The sequence below is a fragment of the Rhinatrema bivittatum genome, chromosome 3 (genome assembly GCF_901001135.1).
Source record: "Rhinatrema bivittatum chromosome 3, aRhiBiv1.1, whole genome shotgun sequence".
Classification (NCBI taxonomy): Eukaryota; Metazoa; Chordata; class Amphibia; order Gymnophiona; family Rhinatrematidae; genus Rhinatrema; species Rhinatrema bivittatum.
This window is the reverse complement of record NC_042617.1, coordinates 357,528,481-357,545,531: the sequence shown is the minus strand read 5'-3', so window position 1 is coordinate 357,545,531 and position 17,051 is coordinate 357,528,481. Positions and strand designations below refer to the sequence as shown.

The following is a 17,051-nucleotide window of genomic DNA, read 5'->3' as shown; positions in this document are numbered from 1 at the left end:
ACAGTTAATCACGATGTCCTACTCAACATACTCAGAAATATTGGGATCACTGGCAAGGCCATTGATTGGATTCAATCATATCTCCGAAATCGTACTTTCACTGTCACTATGGACAATAATGAATCTGATCCCATCAATCTCCCCCAAGGTGTTCCCCAAGGTTCCTCACTCTCATCTACGCTGTTTAATATATACATGCTTCCTCTTACCACGCTCCTCACTAATCTACACATCAAGCATTTTATTTATGCTGACGATGTGCAAATCATTTTCCCTTTCTCTGACAGCATCCAAACTGCTCTACACAGCTGGGAATCCTGTCTTTCCTCTATTAACCAACTCCTTAAGGACATGCACCTAGCTCTTAATTCCAACAAAACTGAGCTTTTAATCATATCAGATAGGCAACCGCTTCCAGACATCCCTCCTGCCTACTCTGCTACTAACTTCCCTATGCACACTCGCAACCTAGGAGTTATTATTGATAATCACCTCATTCAAACCATTCATCAAATCCATATTAAAGGATTGCTACTTTAAACTTCAAACTATAAAGAAACTCAGACCCCTCCTACATTTCAATGATTTCCGTACAGTCCTCCAAGCTATTATTCTATCAAAGATTGACTATTGTAATGCGCTCTTACTTGGCATTCCTGCAATACACACTAGACCACTCCAACTCCTACAAAATGCCGCTGCTCGTATATTGTCAAACACAAAGAAAAGAGATCACATCACCCCCACACTTATTGAACTACACTGGCTCCCCATACAGTCTCAAATTCTTTATAAATCTCTCTCGATCATACACAAGAGTCTATTAAATTCCAACCTTAACTGGCTTAACCCCCCCCTCTTACCCCATACTTCCAAGAGACCTACCCGCCCAGCACTCCAAGGAACACTCTATGCCCAATCTATCAAATCTGTTAAACTCTCCTCCACTATTAACAGAGCCTTTTCTCTTGCCGGCCCCACCATATGGAACTCACTGCCCCATGATATTCGCATGGAGACCAATACGCCCACTTTCAAAAAGAAACTTAAAACCTGGCTCTTCCAGCAAGCTTACTCCATCTCACCCCCTATTACATAAATCCCCCTTACGAATGTTATTCGGATATCCTGGTATGACCGCCTTTATGCCTGTTGATTTTGTACTGTGCACTGATTTGTAAATAGTTATTGTTATAGTTCAATCCCATAGCATCGACCCATTGATGTTTGTTATATGTAAGGGCTCCTCCCAAAAATTATTTATATAATGCCTAGTTCACTATGTTATATGTAAGGGCTATGCCCAATGGTTTTTGTTCTCTGTAAACCGATGCGATGTGCAAACGGTCATCGGTATAAAAGAAATGTTAAATAAATAAATAAAATAAATAAAACACTGCTGCCAGAATCCTAACAGGCACGAAAAAAAAACACGAACATATAACCCCTATCCTTATATCCCTACACTGGCTCCCAATAAAATTCCAAATAGAATACAAGACACTGACCATCATAAACAAACTAATACATAAAGATCAAACAGACTGGTCAGGCATAAACATCAGTCTCCATACTCAAGGAAGCCTCCAATCAAACAACAAAGGCCTCCTGACAATTCACTCAGTCCGAACAGCACAACTCACAATATGAGAAAGAGCATTCTCCCTCGCCAGCCCCAAAATATGGAACACGCTTCCTACTGAAGTAAGACTGCAACCCAACTTAAAAACATTCAAGAAAGATCTGAAAACCTGTCTTGGTAGGCTTTGGTGAAAAGCCATATTAGGACAACCTGACAACCTCCTCACAATAGACCTCCCAACTGCTCATATCCCTCAAAAATAACGCCTTGAACACTTAGTATTGCCAAACGTTAACATAACTGTTCCCATAATTACTAACTGCCATCTTACTGTTACCTGGCTCTGTACTTTTACTTGACTGTACTTTGACATAACTGTACTTTTACCTGAATCTGATTATGATCGTTGTACTACCTATTTAACTTTATCACCGATCAAAACCTGTAAACCGTTGTGATGGCGAAACCGGACGGTATATAAAACTCGATAAATAAATACCGTATTTTCCGGCGTATAAGACGACTGGGCGTATAAGACAACCCCCAACTTTTCCAGTTAAAATATAGAGTTTGGGATATACTCGCCGTATAAGACTACCCATCTGTGTCACTACATAACCATACTGTATGTGGTACCCAGTATACAACAACCAGCCAATCACGGCAAGCAATGTACCTTACCGGCGATTGGCTGGTTGTTGTATACAAATCCTGATTGGATTGGTCAGCTCTCCCTGCCTGCCCAGCCCTCCCTGTCTCCAAGACTATCAGAGCAGTAACGCATCCCTCTGGCCCACCCTTGTATCCTATTACCAGTACCTCCTTCTCTGCCTCTCAGATCTCGCTCCTGAGGACTGCAGTGAAGCGGCGCAGACGTGCATGTGCGAGATCTGAGAGGCAGAGAAGGAGGTACCGGTAATAGAGATGTGAATCGGAACCAGAATCGGTTCTGATTCCGGCCCGATCGGGGGTTTTTTTTTTTTTTTTTTTTTAAAAGGCTGCGCCCAAGCCGATAAACAAAAAACCCACCCCGACCCTTTAAAACTAATCCCTCAGCTTCCCCCACCCTCCTGACCCCCCCAAGACCTGCCAAATTAATTAAATACAACCCCCCACCCTCCTGACCCCTCCAAGACATGCCAAATTAAATACAACCCCCCACCCTCCTGACCCCTCCACAAGATCTGCCAAATTAGTTTTCTACAACCCCCCCCCCCCACCCTCCTGACCCCTCCAAGACCTGCCAAAAGTCCCTGGTGGTCCAGCGGGGGTCCAGGAGCGATCTCCTGGACTTGGGCCGTCGGCTGCCAGCAATCAAAATGGCGCCGACGGCCCTTTGCCCTTACTATGTCACTGGGGTCGACCAATGGCAGCGGTAGCCCCTGTGACATAGTAAGGGCAAAGGGCCGACGGCGCCATTTTGATTGCTGGCAGCCGACGGCCCAAGTCCAGGAGATCGCTCCCAGATGCTCCTGGACCCCCGCTGGACCACCAGGGACTTTTGGCAGGTCTTGGGGGGGGGGGGGGGTTTCAGGAGGGTGGGGGGGTTTGTTAGATTTTTATTTTTTTATATTCTCTCCATAAGACGCAGACATTCCCCCCCCCCCCCCACTTTTGGGGGAAAAAATTGCGTCTTATGGAGCGAAAAATACGGTAAGTATTTGTCCTATAAGACGACACCCGGATTATAAGACGACCCCCGACTTTTGAGATGATTTTCAGGGGTTAAAAATTAGTCTTATACACCGGAAAATACGGTAAATAAAATCATTCTCTATTATCACCTTTTCTATTCTACGTTACCTTCCTTTCCTCCCTTGTTTGCTCCTACAAGTCTTCCCTCTCTTCCACTGTTCACTCTTCCCCATCTTCCCTCTCTCCACTCCTGTCACTCATCCCTCAGTTTCACTTTGTTTCCAGTCTGCTACAGCTGCCTCCCCTCCCAGCAGCATGCAGTGGTTTGCGGTAAATCACATGGTGCTGGGAAGGCAAGTCAAACAGAAGCAGCAGGGTACAGCAGTAGCTAGAAAAGCAGTACTGGGCCCAGAGAGAGGGGGAGTGGGGCAGGATAGGAACTCAGAAAAGTCCCTGAGGTGGGGGAAGTCCAGAGGTAGCAGAATTAAGTCAGTGGGCAGTTTGACACATTTCAACAAAGGGCAAATTCTATGGCAGGAATTACAGCAAACTGAGGACCCTGTAAAGCAACTTTATAATGTTGTCATAAGTTTAAATAAGTATAGTTTTAAGTCAGTGGGAAAGAGCATGGCTGCTATGGCAAACAAAACACCACATTGCTGACTCACTACATTGTCAGCATACAGCACCTTGTAAGGCAGAGGCCGCCCCAACATTTTCTGTAGCTTCTTCACTCTGGGACACAGCTCGGTGGGACTGGCCAAACAGCTCTGAAGGTGCAATGAGACTGACTGAATCTCCTGGGAAGCCCTGGGAGAAGAAAAAGATTCCCTGAGGTCAGACATCAAAAACATTCCAACTAATATACTGACAAAACATACATGCAGAAAGGAAAACCAACCTCATAAAACCTAAGTTAACACCCTCAATATTAGTCAGTTGAAACAAGTTGTATAAAACATACCATTTATGGTTGGTACAGGAAGCCTTCCCTATGGTGCATCAGTGAAACATCTGAATCTAGAAGGGTTTTCCTTACAGGGATGATAGATATTTTTGGGTACAACATAAAGGTCAGTCTGGGACTCGCAAGAGATGAGAATACCAACTAGACTCAAGTGCATCAAATATGTACAATTTGACAAGTGGAACAGAATATCACACAGACTCGTCAAAGCCAAGAGCCTAGAAGGAAGCAGTTTCATGTCCATTAAGATCATGTTGTAGGAAGTTTTTTTTTGCTTGTTTGTTTTAACTCAATCTCTTCCTTCTGTATGCCCTCTCAAACACCTCTTGAACAATGCTGTGCTGGGACAGGCATAATACAAACTTGTACCATTTAAAATATAAGTAAGTGGACAGGATCTGAGCCTGTTCAGATAAACTTACTTGTGTTGCTCATGTTCGATAAGCAGCTGTGGGACTGCATCAATGTGGTGCTTCACTATCCAGTGCCAATGCAGAGACAGGAGGGCCAAGCCTGAGGGATCCACAGTCACCATGTCTGCGACAGCCCAGAACCGGTCACGCCACTGCAAGCGATACAAGACCTGCGGAGCAGCCAAAAAGCTCTGAGAGAGTAGCATTCTCTATACTTCTAAAACGAATGCCCTTTGTGAAGGAGCAAGGCCCAGGGACTCCAACCCATACAAAGCACTAAGCGACGTGTCCTCTGTAGACAGGACAAAATCAGCCATACAAGTGATTGAAGCCATTTGACAGCAACAAGATGGAAAAACACTGAGCTCAAAAAAACAGAAGAAAAGGTTTTTTTCTGAGCATGCGCAACTTCCTGTGCAGACGCCACCACCTGAGTCTCCTCAGTCTTAATAGCAAGCTAACATTCAACTTTAAGGGGAAAGGGTGGGATTGTGTGGCTTATTCATCTGGTCATCCTACGGTGAACACTTATTTCTGGTAAGCAACTTTGCTCGTGTCTGTGAGCAAGCAGATCAGTGATCAGCCACAGAAGCGGGGACTCCTGAACTGTCTTTTTATTTATATATATATATATATATATATATATATATATATATATATGTATATATATCTATATATATATATATATATATCTATCTATCTATATATATATATATATATATATATATATCTATCTATATCTATATCTAGATATCTATATATATCAGCAGTGGAACATGCAACCCATGTTGTGTTAGAAGTTGGAAGGGTTAAGTATTTAATTAAGTTCTTGAGAATTGCTGTATTGACAAAGTGTTTTCTAGGTAGCAATGAGCAGAGAGGTGGATAGAGAACCAAGTGGCAGCCTTGTAGATATCTTCCTTGGAAGCAGAGCAAACATGGGCTAAGGAAGCTGCCGTGGCTCTAACCTGATGAGCTTTTAGTTTAGTTTTGATTATAACAGATGCAAAAAAAAACATGTGGGAAGAGTACTTTTTATAAGTAAGAAATCCTGTTTGACTGGAAAGAAGATGATGTATAGTAGTAGAGATTCTCAGTAAGACTTTGGACTCCAACATATGAACAGCGAATTCATCTTTATGGGCAAATGCTCTTGGAAAAAAATATTGGCAACACAATGAGACCAAATTAAATTAAACCGCTTTTGGTAAGAATGTAGGATGCGTTTTTAAAACTACTATTTGTAGAAAGTTTGGAAATAAAGGAGAGACTAGGGTTTGCAACTCACTTATCTCTGGACAGATATAACCAATATATAAAAAATAATTTCCATGAAAGGAATTTTACTTTTGCTGTTGTCAAAGGCTTAAATAAGTGCTTTCATGAATGCAGCTAGAACCACATTGAGATCTCAGGGAGTAGGATATCTTTAACTAGAGTTAGAGTTTAATCTTTTATGAATCTGACAATTGGAGGTTGATGGCAACTCCATCCAAATTTTCATGGTATGCTATTAAGGCATGGAGATGAACTCTGAAGGAATTAATTTTGAATCCAGAGAGTCAGGATTAGGAGGTATTGAAGTATAAAGGGAAAAGGGCACCTAAATGGGGTAGCAATGGAAATGTAAACACCAGTCAGAAAATCTCTTCCATTTAAAATTTCATAATCTTCTGACAGGTTTTTTTTTTTAAAGCTAGAACCAGTTTGCAGGCTTCAGTAGGCAATTCTATAGAAGACACTAGATGACTTTCAACATAGCCACCTGGTTGCCTGTTTCGATCAATACCACTGTATTTGTTAATCACAGCTGAATACCTTTAACACACTGAAAATTGCTCTGAGATCTAGATGATTTGTGTGAAATAACTTTCTTGTGAAAGCACTTATTTAAGCTTTTGACAACAGCAAAACTAAAATTCCTTTCATGGAAATTATTTTTTATATATTGGTTATATCTGTCCAGAGATAAATGAGTTGCAAACTCTAGTCTATCTCCAAACACCAATAAAATATTTCTAACAGCAGACATCACATAATACCCAATAATTAAAATGGCACTCAATCAAGAAAGATAAACTTAAAAAGCCACCTTTACTTACCCTCTCCAGTAACTCTCCTACTCCTTTCCCTTATAGGCCAATAGCACATACCAGAAGCAGCAAGGGCTGCTGAAGCTCTGTCCTCACACTCTTCTTCCTTAGGGCCCATGACTAGTCTATCACACACACACGTGTCACCTCCCTGACCAATCTCTCTTTCTCTCACACATGCATAGTTGTATTTTTATACTAGTGCTGCTTGATACCATCAGAAAACACCACTCACCTCATTTGTGTCATCATCAGTTAAAGTTGTCTGGTTGGACTGCACACAGTGCAATACAGAGGAGTCCCATAGTTCAAAAAAGGTAGCCAGATGTGCAACGACAGTATGTGGAAGGCTGTTAACATGGCCAGGATCTTAGGTTCACAAACACAAAAAGAGAATCTTAACTTTTTTATATTAGCAACAGGATCCACTGCATATAATATTGTGTGTGGCCTCTCTCTAAGGGAATATGAAGTCTTTGGTACACAAGGGAATCCTTCAACAATCCAGTCCCTCAGCCTCCTTTCTGGAAGAGTTCAGACAGAACAAAAAATGGTGCTGGCTGTAGCCATGGAAACTGCAGAGCTGAGGGAACATACTAACTACACTGGAATGGTGGCCAATACAGAGCCTGGAGCTGCTAGAAATTACTGTGCCCCTCCTGCAAATCTCTTTCCCTCCCGAAACCCCTCCAACCACAGGCTCCAATAAATCAACTCAAGCTTCTAATTCTCTACTGATGACCTGGACTTGTCCTCCCCTCCCCTCTTACCTGCTAATTTTCGTTCCTGTAGAACAGTGGTCCCCAACCCTGTCCTGGGGCCCACCAGCCAGTCGGGTTTTCAAGATATCCACAATGAATATGCTTGAGAGAAAATTTGCATGCACTGCCTCCATAATATGCAAATTCTCTCATGCATATTCATTGTGGATATCCTGAAAATCCGACTGGCTGGTGGTCCCCCAGGACAGGGTTGGGGACCACTGCTGTAGAACCACAGATCAGTCCAGCCTCTTGGGTTGTGCCTCCCTTCCAGCAGATGGAGACAGAGAAAGTTTTACTAACACTGCTACTTAACCACACATGCCACTTGCAGTTCCTCAGTATTTATCTATATCCAAACACAGTAAAAAGGAAAAAACATCTTCACTTTTAAATCATTACAAAAATATGAATATCTGAAAATACTCTGAATTAAAAACTGTATTAGCAGATGACTCTCCCCCTCAATAGACTGGGCGGGTTCTGTACTGATCAGTGGTACTACAGGAACGAAAATTATCAGGTGAAAACCAATTTTCCTTTCCCTGTATGTACCCAGATCAGTCCAGACTCCTGGGATGTACCAAAGTTCTCTAGATAGGGTGGGACCTGGAGAGTCCCGCTCGCAGGACACTTTACCAAAGGATGGGGAGTCCTTATCACCCACAATCAGATGATAGTATCTAGCAAATGTATGTAGCAACTTCCAAGTCACTGCTCTGCAAATCTCTTGGGGAGAAACTAGCTGAGCTTCCACCCACGAGGCCACCTGCGAATGTGTAGAATGAGCATGTAACCTCTCCGGGACCGGTCTGCCTCATAGAATGTAGGTGGAACTAATAGCTTCCTTAAGCCAATGAGCAATGGTAGCCTTAGAAGCCTGAAAACCTCTCTTAGGGCCACTCCACAGAACAAAGAGGTGATCTGATCTCCTAAAGTCATTTGTTACCTTGAGGTAAAAGTAACAAAGCTCTTCGAACATCTAACAACCTGAGTTCCCTCGCATGAGTAGACGCGTCCAGCATGGAAAAGGCTGGAAGTTCCACAATGTGATTCACATGGAATGCAGATACCACTTTTGGCAAAAAAGAAGAAACTGGTTCTCAAGACCCCAGAATTCGAAATCTGAAGGAATAGATCACGACATGACAGTGCCTGCAACTCAGAAATCCTCCTAGTGGAACATATGGGCACCAGAAAAACTTCCTTCAGAGTCAAGTCCTTCAGAGTCGCCCTCCGAAGTGGTTCACACCTGAGGACAAGGTTAAGATTCCAGGATGGACAAGCTCGTTAAAGTGGAGGATGCAAATTCTTCGCCCCTCGAAGAAAGCAGAGGATGTCCGGATGTGTGGAAATAGATGAACTATCAATCTTAACACGAAGGCAACCTAGGATTGCTATTTGCACTTTAAGTGAGCTAGGAGACAAGCCTTTGGCGAAACCATCCTGCAAAAAGGACAAAATGTCAGAGACTGACGACCTGAGAGGACGAACTTCGTTGACGGTACATTAGGCCTCAAACTTTCCAGACCCGTACATAGGAAAGATTAGTAGACTTTCTCCTGGCTTCCAACAATGTAGTAATAACCGCCTCAGGATAACCCCTGCGCCAGAAGGCGAAGAGGAGGAGGAGGAGAGGTGAGACTGGGCCCGGTGGCCTTTCCGGGGATGCAACAGGAATCAACGCCCTGACGATGGTTACAGCTGGGTACCTTCAGGGCTGACGTCATTTGAGGGGGGACGATCAAGGGGCCTATAAAATCGGCCCTTCTGCGGCGCGCGGCTTTGTTATAACCTGGAACTTTGCCTTTACTTTCTCCTCCCTTTGTATTTACCAAATTGAGTGCCTCTCCGGATTCATTGAAGCCTTCATAGATTTTAAGTGGCTCCAAGATGTTGTTGCTAACAAGGCGAATGTAAGCATCCTTTTAACTGAGTAAATACAGTTAAGAAATGCCTCATTTGGCTCGAAAGAGGAGAGCCAAGGAGTGTCAGGCCTCGGACGCGATAGCTGTTATCCCAACAGTGGGCCCGATGGATGCCCATATTCGCTGTGGGATGGATTTGGGGTATGAGTGTTCGCTGAGTGTTGGGAAGGGGAAAGAAGAGCCCTCTGACGTTCATGAACTATTGACATCACTCTCCCCTGGGAAGAGATCCCCGCCGGTTAATCCCACTGCTAGGCTCCTGTTGGAGCGAGGAGACCTGGGGCCAACTGAAAGTGTTGGCGTGAAGGTATCTCCCACAAGGCAAAGCGAACATCAGGAGAATCCTATGGCTTTGTATAACATCCAGGAAACAGACTAATCTTCCATTGGGGCAGCAATTGAGGGGCCTGGAGAGAACGATCCTGGACCTCTAATCACAATTTAAGCCTCTGGTAAGGCCACAAACATTTTCCTTAGAATTTACTTGGGAAGCTATTAATGATTTGAATAAAAATATGGGACTACAAATTGTAGCAATGTTGAAAACAGTGAATGATACAAAAATTAATGTTGAAAAAATGGAAAAGGATAATTCGCAGATAAAAAGTTAATTGGTAAATGTTAAGGCTGATATAGGAAAAGTAAATGATCTGCAGGTTGTAATGATAAAACAAAATCAAGTCTTACAATTAAAGATGGAAAAGCTAGAAAATATCTCAAGATCTAAGAACATTTGCTGTATAAACTTTCCTAAGCTACCCACTCAAACTCCTATGCAGATATGGAGGAGATACTTGGAGGTTTTAAATTTACCTGAGGCAACATTGCCTATATTTTCAAAGTTATATTATTTGCCTCCGTTAAAGAAATTCTCCAGTCTAAGAAATTAAGGAAATAATCAAATGCAGGATTTGCAGCAAAGACAGCCATCCCAAGAAACAAGTCTTAATATTTCGGAGATTCTGGAACAGAGACTAATTTAGTGAAGCCTTCAACATTATTGGTGTCATTTATGCTTGAGTCTGACAAAGACTGGGTTTTTAGGAAATACTTCTTGACTAGGTCTAAGGAGTTCTTGGGCTGCAAGGTCCAATTGTTCCCCGACCTATCACCATCATCTCAAAAGCATAGGAAACCGTTTCTACTGCTAAAACTGCAAGTCTTACAATTAGGAATGTATTTTATTTTGAAATCCCCATGCAAATTTTTAATAAAGTCCGAAGGTAACACATATATTTACTCACCCGTTACAGCTAACACAGTTTGTTGTTAATAGAAGAAAACCAGCTTTAAGCTCTACACCAGGAACCACATAGAAGCTCTCCTTAGATGTGAAGTGATCTGTCTAAAGTAGTGTTACCATCCTATAGTTAAGATTGCTTTGGTTAATATACGTTTGTATATATATTACATTGAAATTGTGAAGTCTTTGATCCATATGGTGGGCTTGAAAGACAGGATTGGGAGTCTAATCCCTCTGTATGTGATACCTGTAAAGTAATTCAAGTTGTGTATTGCTTGATGTTTAAATTATAAAATGCAATAAATAGATTAAAAAAAAAAACACCAAACAAAAAAGGATAATCCCCGCGCCTTAAACTTCACCTCTCAAAAGCCAGGCCGCTAGACAAAAGCGAGCAGCCTGGTTAGAATATATGGGTCCCTGGTGGAGAAGACCCTCCAGATGATCCAACCGAATCAGTCCGTCTACCGCCAGACTGATCAAATCCACGAACCATAGATGGCGCGACCACTCCAGCGCCACCAAGATCACTCTTCTCCCTGATGTTTTTCTATGTGACGCAGCACCTTTCCCACGAGAGGCCAAGGAGGAAAGAGAATAGAACTCCTCTCGGCCAAGAAAGTACTAGCCCATCAACCCCCTCGGCCCCGTGCTCTCGCCTTCCACTGAAGAACTGAGACGCTTTGGCATTCCGACGAGAAGCCATTAGGTCTATGTGGGGAGGAGTCCCCACCGCTCACAAATGAACTGCTTCGCTGACTCCGACAACTCCCACTCATTGGATCTAATACTGTCCCGACTCAAGAAATCCACTTGAACATTCTTGACCCCGGCATTGTGGGATGCTTCTGTGTGCTCCAGGTGTTGTTCTGCCCAATGAATCAACTTCTGTGCCTCCCATGCTACTCCCTGACTCTTGGTTCCACCCTGACAATTGATTTAAACCATCATCGTCACATTTGTTTGAGAGAATCCTCACCGACTAGCCTCTCACCAATGGAAGAAATTCCTGCAAGGCTAAGCGGACCACTCTGGTCTCTAGTTGGTTGATAGACAACACAGACTTTTTCCTGGACCAACTACCCTGAACTGACTGGTGCTGACATACTGCTCCCCAACCAGAGAGACAGGTATTGGTAGTAATTACCACCCAATCCGGACTTCTAGGTCCACAACACGGACCAGACGAAGTTAGAAGCCACCAGAAAAGGTTCTCTTGCGTGTCATCCTCAAACGGCAACAGAATCTGAAAATCCTCTGAGAGCAGGCTCCACAGAGACAAAAGCGCCCTCTGCAACAGTCTCATGTGAGTGAAGGCCCATGGCACTAACTCCAGTGTTGAGCCCATCACTTGCAAATAATCCCACACCCTGGGCACCTGTAACTGCAAACGCTGAATATGTGCTTGCAGCTTCAGAACGCGCTCCTCTGAGAGATACACCTTGCCGACCAGGGTGTCAAACCGAGCCCCTAGATACTCCAGGGACTGCATCAGTGAGAGGTGACTCTTTGCTATGTTCACCACCCAAGCGACTGTAGGAGACCGATAACCCTTTGAACCGCCCAGCCTCCGATTTCACCCTGATAAGCCAGTCGTCCAGATACAGATGCACCAAAATCCCCTCCTTCCAGAGTGCTGCCACCACCACCATCACCTTGGTGAAGGTTTGTGGCACCATGGCTAGCCCGAAAGGAAGGGCCTGAAACTGAAAATGTTGTCCGGGAATCATGAAGCGCAGAAAGTGCTGCGAGGCTTGATGAATGCGGATGTGCAGATAAGCCTCCGTCAAATCCAGAGACACTAAAAATGCCCCTTTGTGAACTGCCGCCACCATGGACCTGAGGGTTTCCATTCTGAAACGCGGGACTTTGAGTACAGCATTCACCTTCTTCAGATCTAAAAGCAGGCAAAAGGTCCCCTCCTTCTTTGGGACCTCAAAGTAAATGAATACCGCTCCTTGCGAAGCTCCTCCCGGGGCACCAGAACCACCGCTCCCAGGAAACGTAGGTGGTCTAACGTATTTCAAATGGTTGCACGCTTCTCTAAAGAGCCTCACAGTGAGATTAGGAACATATCACAGATGGGACGAGCAAATTCTAACACGTAACTGTCTCTTACCTCACGGAGAACCCACTGATCCTGGGTGATACTGGTCCACTCCTCGTAAAACAGCACCAGGCAGCTGCCTATAGTGGGAATGACGGCGTGGACCAGCCTCGCCTCATTGTGGGGGTTTAGTACCAGAAGTACACCCTCCAGTGGTTCCTCCGAAGGGCCAGCGAGCCACCCAAAACAATTGGCCTCCAGATTAACACAGATAAGAGGATTGCCTTTGGGACTCAGAAAGAGGTCTTGATGGTCGCAATCTTCTATCAAGCCAAAACCGCAAATGTGTCTGAAAAAACCGCTTGCCCTTAGGCTTATTGTCTGGTAACCAGAGGACTTTGTTGTCCCCAAGAGACTGCATCAATTGTTCAAGGTCCTCCCCATATAAGAGATGACTTTTGAAGGGTAGGGAGCCTAACTATGGTTTGGAGAAAACGTTCGCCGCCAATTATGAAGCCAGAGCCCGCAGACGCCATAATACGAGAAGAGATACGGATCAAATTATAAAGAGCATCTGCCCCATAAGCCACTGGTGCCTTAATTCTCTTGGCCCTGTCTGCAAGCTTGCCAGAGGTAGAAAGGTTCTCCTGGGACTGTTGTACCCATCGGAGAAATGCTCTCTGCATAAAAATAGTACAAATAGCCACTTGCAAGCCCAGGGTAGAGACTTCAAAAATCCTCTTAAGGTGGACCTCGAGCTTACAATCTTTAACACCCTTCGGCGCTGCAGATCCTACCACCGGAATGTTAGTTCTTTTCATAACCGCATCGAACTTAGGAAGAGCAAAAAGTTCCAGGGCCTGTATGGGTAAAGGATAAAACCAAGCCAATGCTCTCCCCACTTTAAACCCAGAATCGGGAGAACCCCATTCCGCTTCCACCAACTTCTGCACAGACTTGTGATCAGAAAAGCTGTGGAGGGACCTTGCATCCCATCAAGGACTGATCTGCTCCATCTAAATCAGATTCCTCCTGGGGGAGTTTAACCCCAAGCACCTGAAAAGCCAGTGGCAGCAAGACATCGACCTCTTCTCTCTTAAAAAGACACACCACTTTTGGGTTATCTCTCCGGAAACAGGATCCGTCGGGGCTGCCAGAACCTGAGAGTTCTCAGACACTACATAGAAACATAGAAATAATTTATTTATTTAAAGGATTTATATACCGGAGGTTCCTGTATAATATACATAGCACCCCGGTTTACAAGGAACAGAAACTATCGCTTCATTTAGCGGTTTACATTGAACAGAATGGCAGAAGAAGACCAAACGGTCCATCCAATCTGCCCAGCAAGGTTTTACACTTTTTTTCCCCATACTTTTCTGTTACTCTTGTCCCTTTAAATAATTTTTTTGGTTCTATTTCCCTTCCACCCCCGATATCGTAGATAGCAGTGGTGGAGCTGCATCTAAGTGAAGTATCCAGCTATATTAAAAGAACTTAAATCAATAAATAAATAATTGGTTTGGGGCAGCAACCGCTGTAATACGTAAGCTACTCCCACACTTGTTTACCCAGCCTGTGCAATTCAGTCCTTGTTGGTAGATGTCTGAATATAAAACATCTTTTCTTCATTCCCTCTGTGGTTGAAGCAGTGAGCTGCGCTGGATATGTATTCTAATTGAAGTATCAGGCTTGATTTGGGGTAGTAACCGCTGTAACAAGCAAGCTACACCCATGCTTGTTTGTTTTACCCAGACTATGTAATTCTGTCCTTGTTGGTAGATGTCTGAATATAAAACATCTTTTCTTCATTCCCCCTGCCGTTTAAGCAGAGAGCTATGCTGGATATGCATTGAAAGTGAAGTAACAGGCATTTTTGGTTTTGGGGTAGTAACCGCCGTAACAAGCAAGCTACTCCCCTGCTTTGCCGTTGAAGCATAGAGCAACATTGGAGTCGCATTAACCGTGTGTATGTTTATTGAATAAGGATATTCATCTCCAGGTAGTAGCCGTCATTCCCGCAAGCCACCCCCCATGCCTCTTCTCTTCATTACCATCCTCTATCCTTTATGGATCCACAGTATTTATCCCACGCCCCTTTGAAATCCTTCACAGTTTTGGTCTTCACCACTTCCTCCGGAAGGGTGTTCCAGGCATCCACCACCCTTTCCATGAAGAAATACTTCCTGACAGGAGCCTCAACAGAATCATTCGAGGCACCCCCCCTCCCTGACCAGAAGCTGACGGTCGCCCCAACGAGCTGTGCCTAAGAGGGCCGCTATGCCAGCTAGATCGAGACTGTTTCGGGTTGAGAAGATGCCTCCCCCCACCTTAGGCTGGGCTGCTAAAACTTGAGGGTCCTGGCTGTAACAACTTCCTGCTGTTTGGATAAATAAGTCTCATGCAGCAGCAGTACAAAGTCTGCTGAAAAAGGCCTGAAAGAACTAGCTTTCTCAGGCAAAGAACCCGAAAGCGGCAGCCCGGTGGCCTCCAAGTCACCCCAGTCCCCACAGATCACGGGAGAAGGCAGATCGGGCTGGTGCAAGCGAGGAGGAGCTTCCTCTTCCCCCTTCGACAGCACGGGAATGGCCGAATGCAAATCCAAGATGGCCACCATTCCTGAGCTGAGCGAGAAAGGATCAGCACCCCAAGTCAGCTACTCCATGCGAGTCTAGAACGAGAGCAGAGAATCCCCGGCGCTGTTTTGTGGCAGTCAGAGGGCCCCCCCAAGAACACGCGGCACAAAGGCCAATGCTGCCAAACCACGATCTAATCGTGCTGCACGCGCAGCATGCTGACCCCCGTCCCATCACTGCACAGTGCTGGTGAGCACCAGGAACACAGCTGGCAGAAAAAAAAAAAGTAAAGGAGGAAGGGTCTGCTGCTCAGTTGGAATCAAACACTAACAGCCAGAAGCAAAAACACTACTTCTCTCTTTTTTTTTTTTTTTTTAAACTTTAATGAAAAGTACCAGTACTGACACAGAGCCTATAAGAAAACAAAAAACAAATAGGCTATTTCAGATAAAGGTACCTAGATCCTGCAGCCACCCAAGTGGCCTCGTGAAGGAGAGGGATCTGCACCACCAGATTTACACCCTACGGTCGCATGGGTCGGGCACACACAAGGGTCACCAACTCCCAGCCCGCCCGCCTCAACTGGACAGGGAGAACCCCTTAGGATTCCGGAATATAATAATAAACCCCCGGGGAGGAAGGCTCAAAAAGAAAAAAAGAAAAAACTGTCTCAGTCACAGAACTGCAGGTGTGCACCCATCTACCATCTGCTGGAGACAGAGAAATACTGAGGAACTGCAGGTGGCATGTGTGGTTAAGCAGCAGTGTCAGTAAAATTTTCTCTGTCTCCATCTGCTGTAAGGAAGGCACAATCCAGGAGTCTGGACTGATCCGGGTATATACAGTGAAAGGTCACTATACTTTTGCACCATCACTATTTTCCAGTCAAGTGTAGGCCATATGAGTATAGTTTCATGTAAGATCACATGTCCTCTCTCTCTAGTCTGATTCACTTTGGGAAAAAAATCTAAGTTTTAACCATACATATAAAATATGCATAATTGTCTCTTGCCACACACCCCTAGCTCGACAAACACATTGTTAAAAACGTGTTAAGGGCAACTTCTCACACACCTTTACGAAACTCGACAGACATTCTCAAGGCACTTGCTTTGGATGGCTTTTTGCTGCTCTTAAAGCTCAGTTTCTTTTCTAAATGTGCTCTTTCTCTCCGATTGAGAAATAATGATACTCTGCCAAAATAAAACCATAACATTATCAGAAGCATGCGTCCAAATCCTTGCCAAGATAGAGAGGAAACTTCCTTCCATCCTGTAATGCCAGATGGTGAAGGCGCCACTTAACACTGGACTCTAAGGCTCATGGGATCAGCAAAAGTGGGTACGTCCCAGTTATAGCAGCCTAAACTTTGAAGAGCTTTCCTAGTATTTCTTCTAATTTTCTTCCTAGATTGTGGAATGATCTCTGTATATTTTAAAATCTTCATGGGCATGCACTGAAATTTTCCTGACCATGCTGTTGCATCTTTCTTGCACTGTATCTCTGCTTCTTACAATAGTCTTATCTGTCTTCTGGTGATCTCTAATACTCCTGCCAAGACTGGGGAAGGACTGCAGAGCGCAGGAGGAAGAAACCCCTAAAGAGGAAGTGATGTTAAAAGGACATTCCTGTGATCACTGGGTTAATATGCTCCCTGAAAAAAAACAAAAACACACAATCCATCTGACTCTGATTGTTGGGGGTGGGGTGGGGGAGGAGGACTAGAAACTGCAAAGGTATTATACTTGCTTGAGCTTTCAGCTTCATGTAAGCCCTCTTTCAGAAACAGCCTCCAAAGACTAC

At 44.3% G+C, this 17,051-nt stretch overlaps 1 protein-coding gene across 2 annotated transcripts in view; it reads right to left on the bottom strand.

Annotated features, from left to right (window-relative positions):
• MDN1 (midasin AAA ATPase 1) overlaps nt 1-17,051 on the bottom strand; it is a 765,271-nt gene that overhangs the window by 337,736 nt on the left and 410,484 nt on the right. For both annotated transcript variants that reach the window (XM_029595415.1, XM_029595414.1), the window contains exons 52-55: nt 16,323-16,441; nt 6,926-7,059; nt 4,607-4,767; nt 3,907-4,027 (exon numbers count right to left, since the gene is read on the bottom strand). In XM_029595415.1, the coding sequence (XP_029451275.1) occupies nt 3,907-4,027; nt 4,607-4,767; nt 6,926-7,059; nt 16,323-16,441 (535 nt within the window). The remainder of the gene's footprint in view (nt 1-3,906; nt 4,028-4,606; nt 4,768-6,925; nt 7,060-16,322; nt 16,442-17,051) is intronic.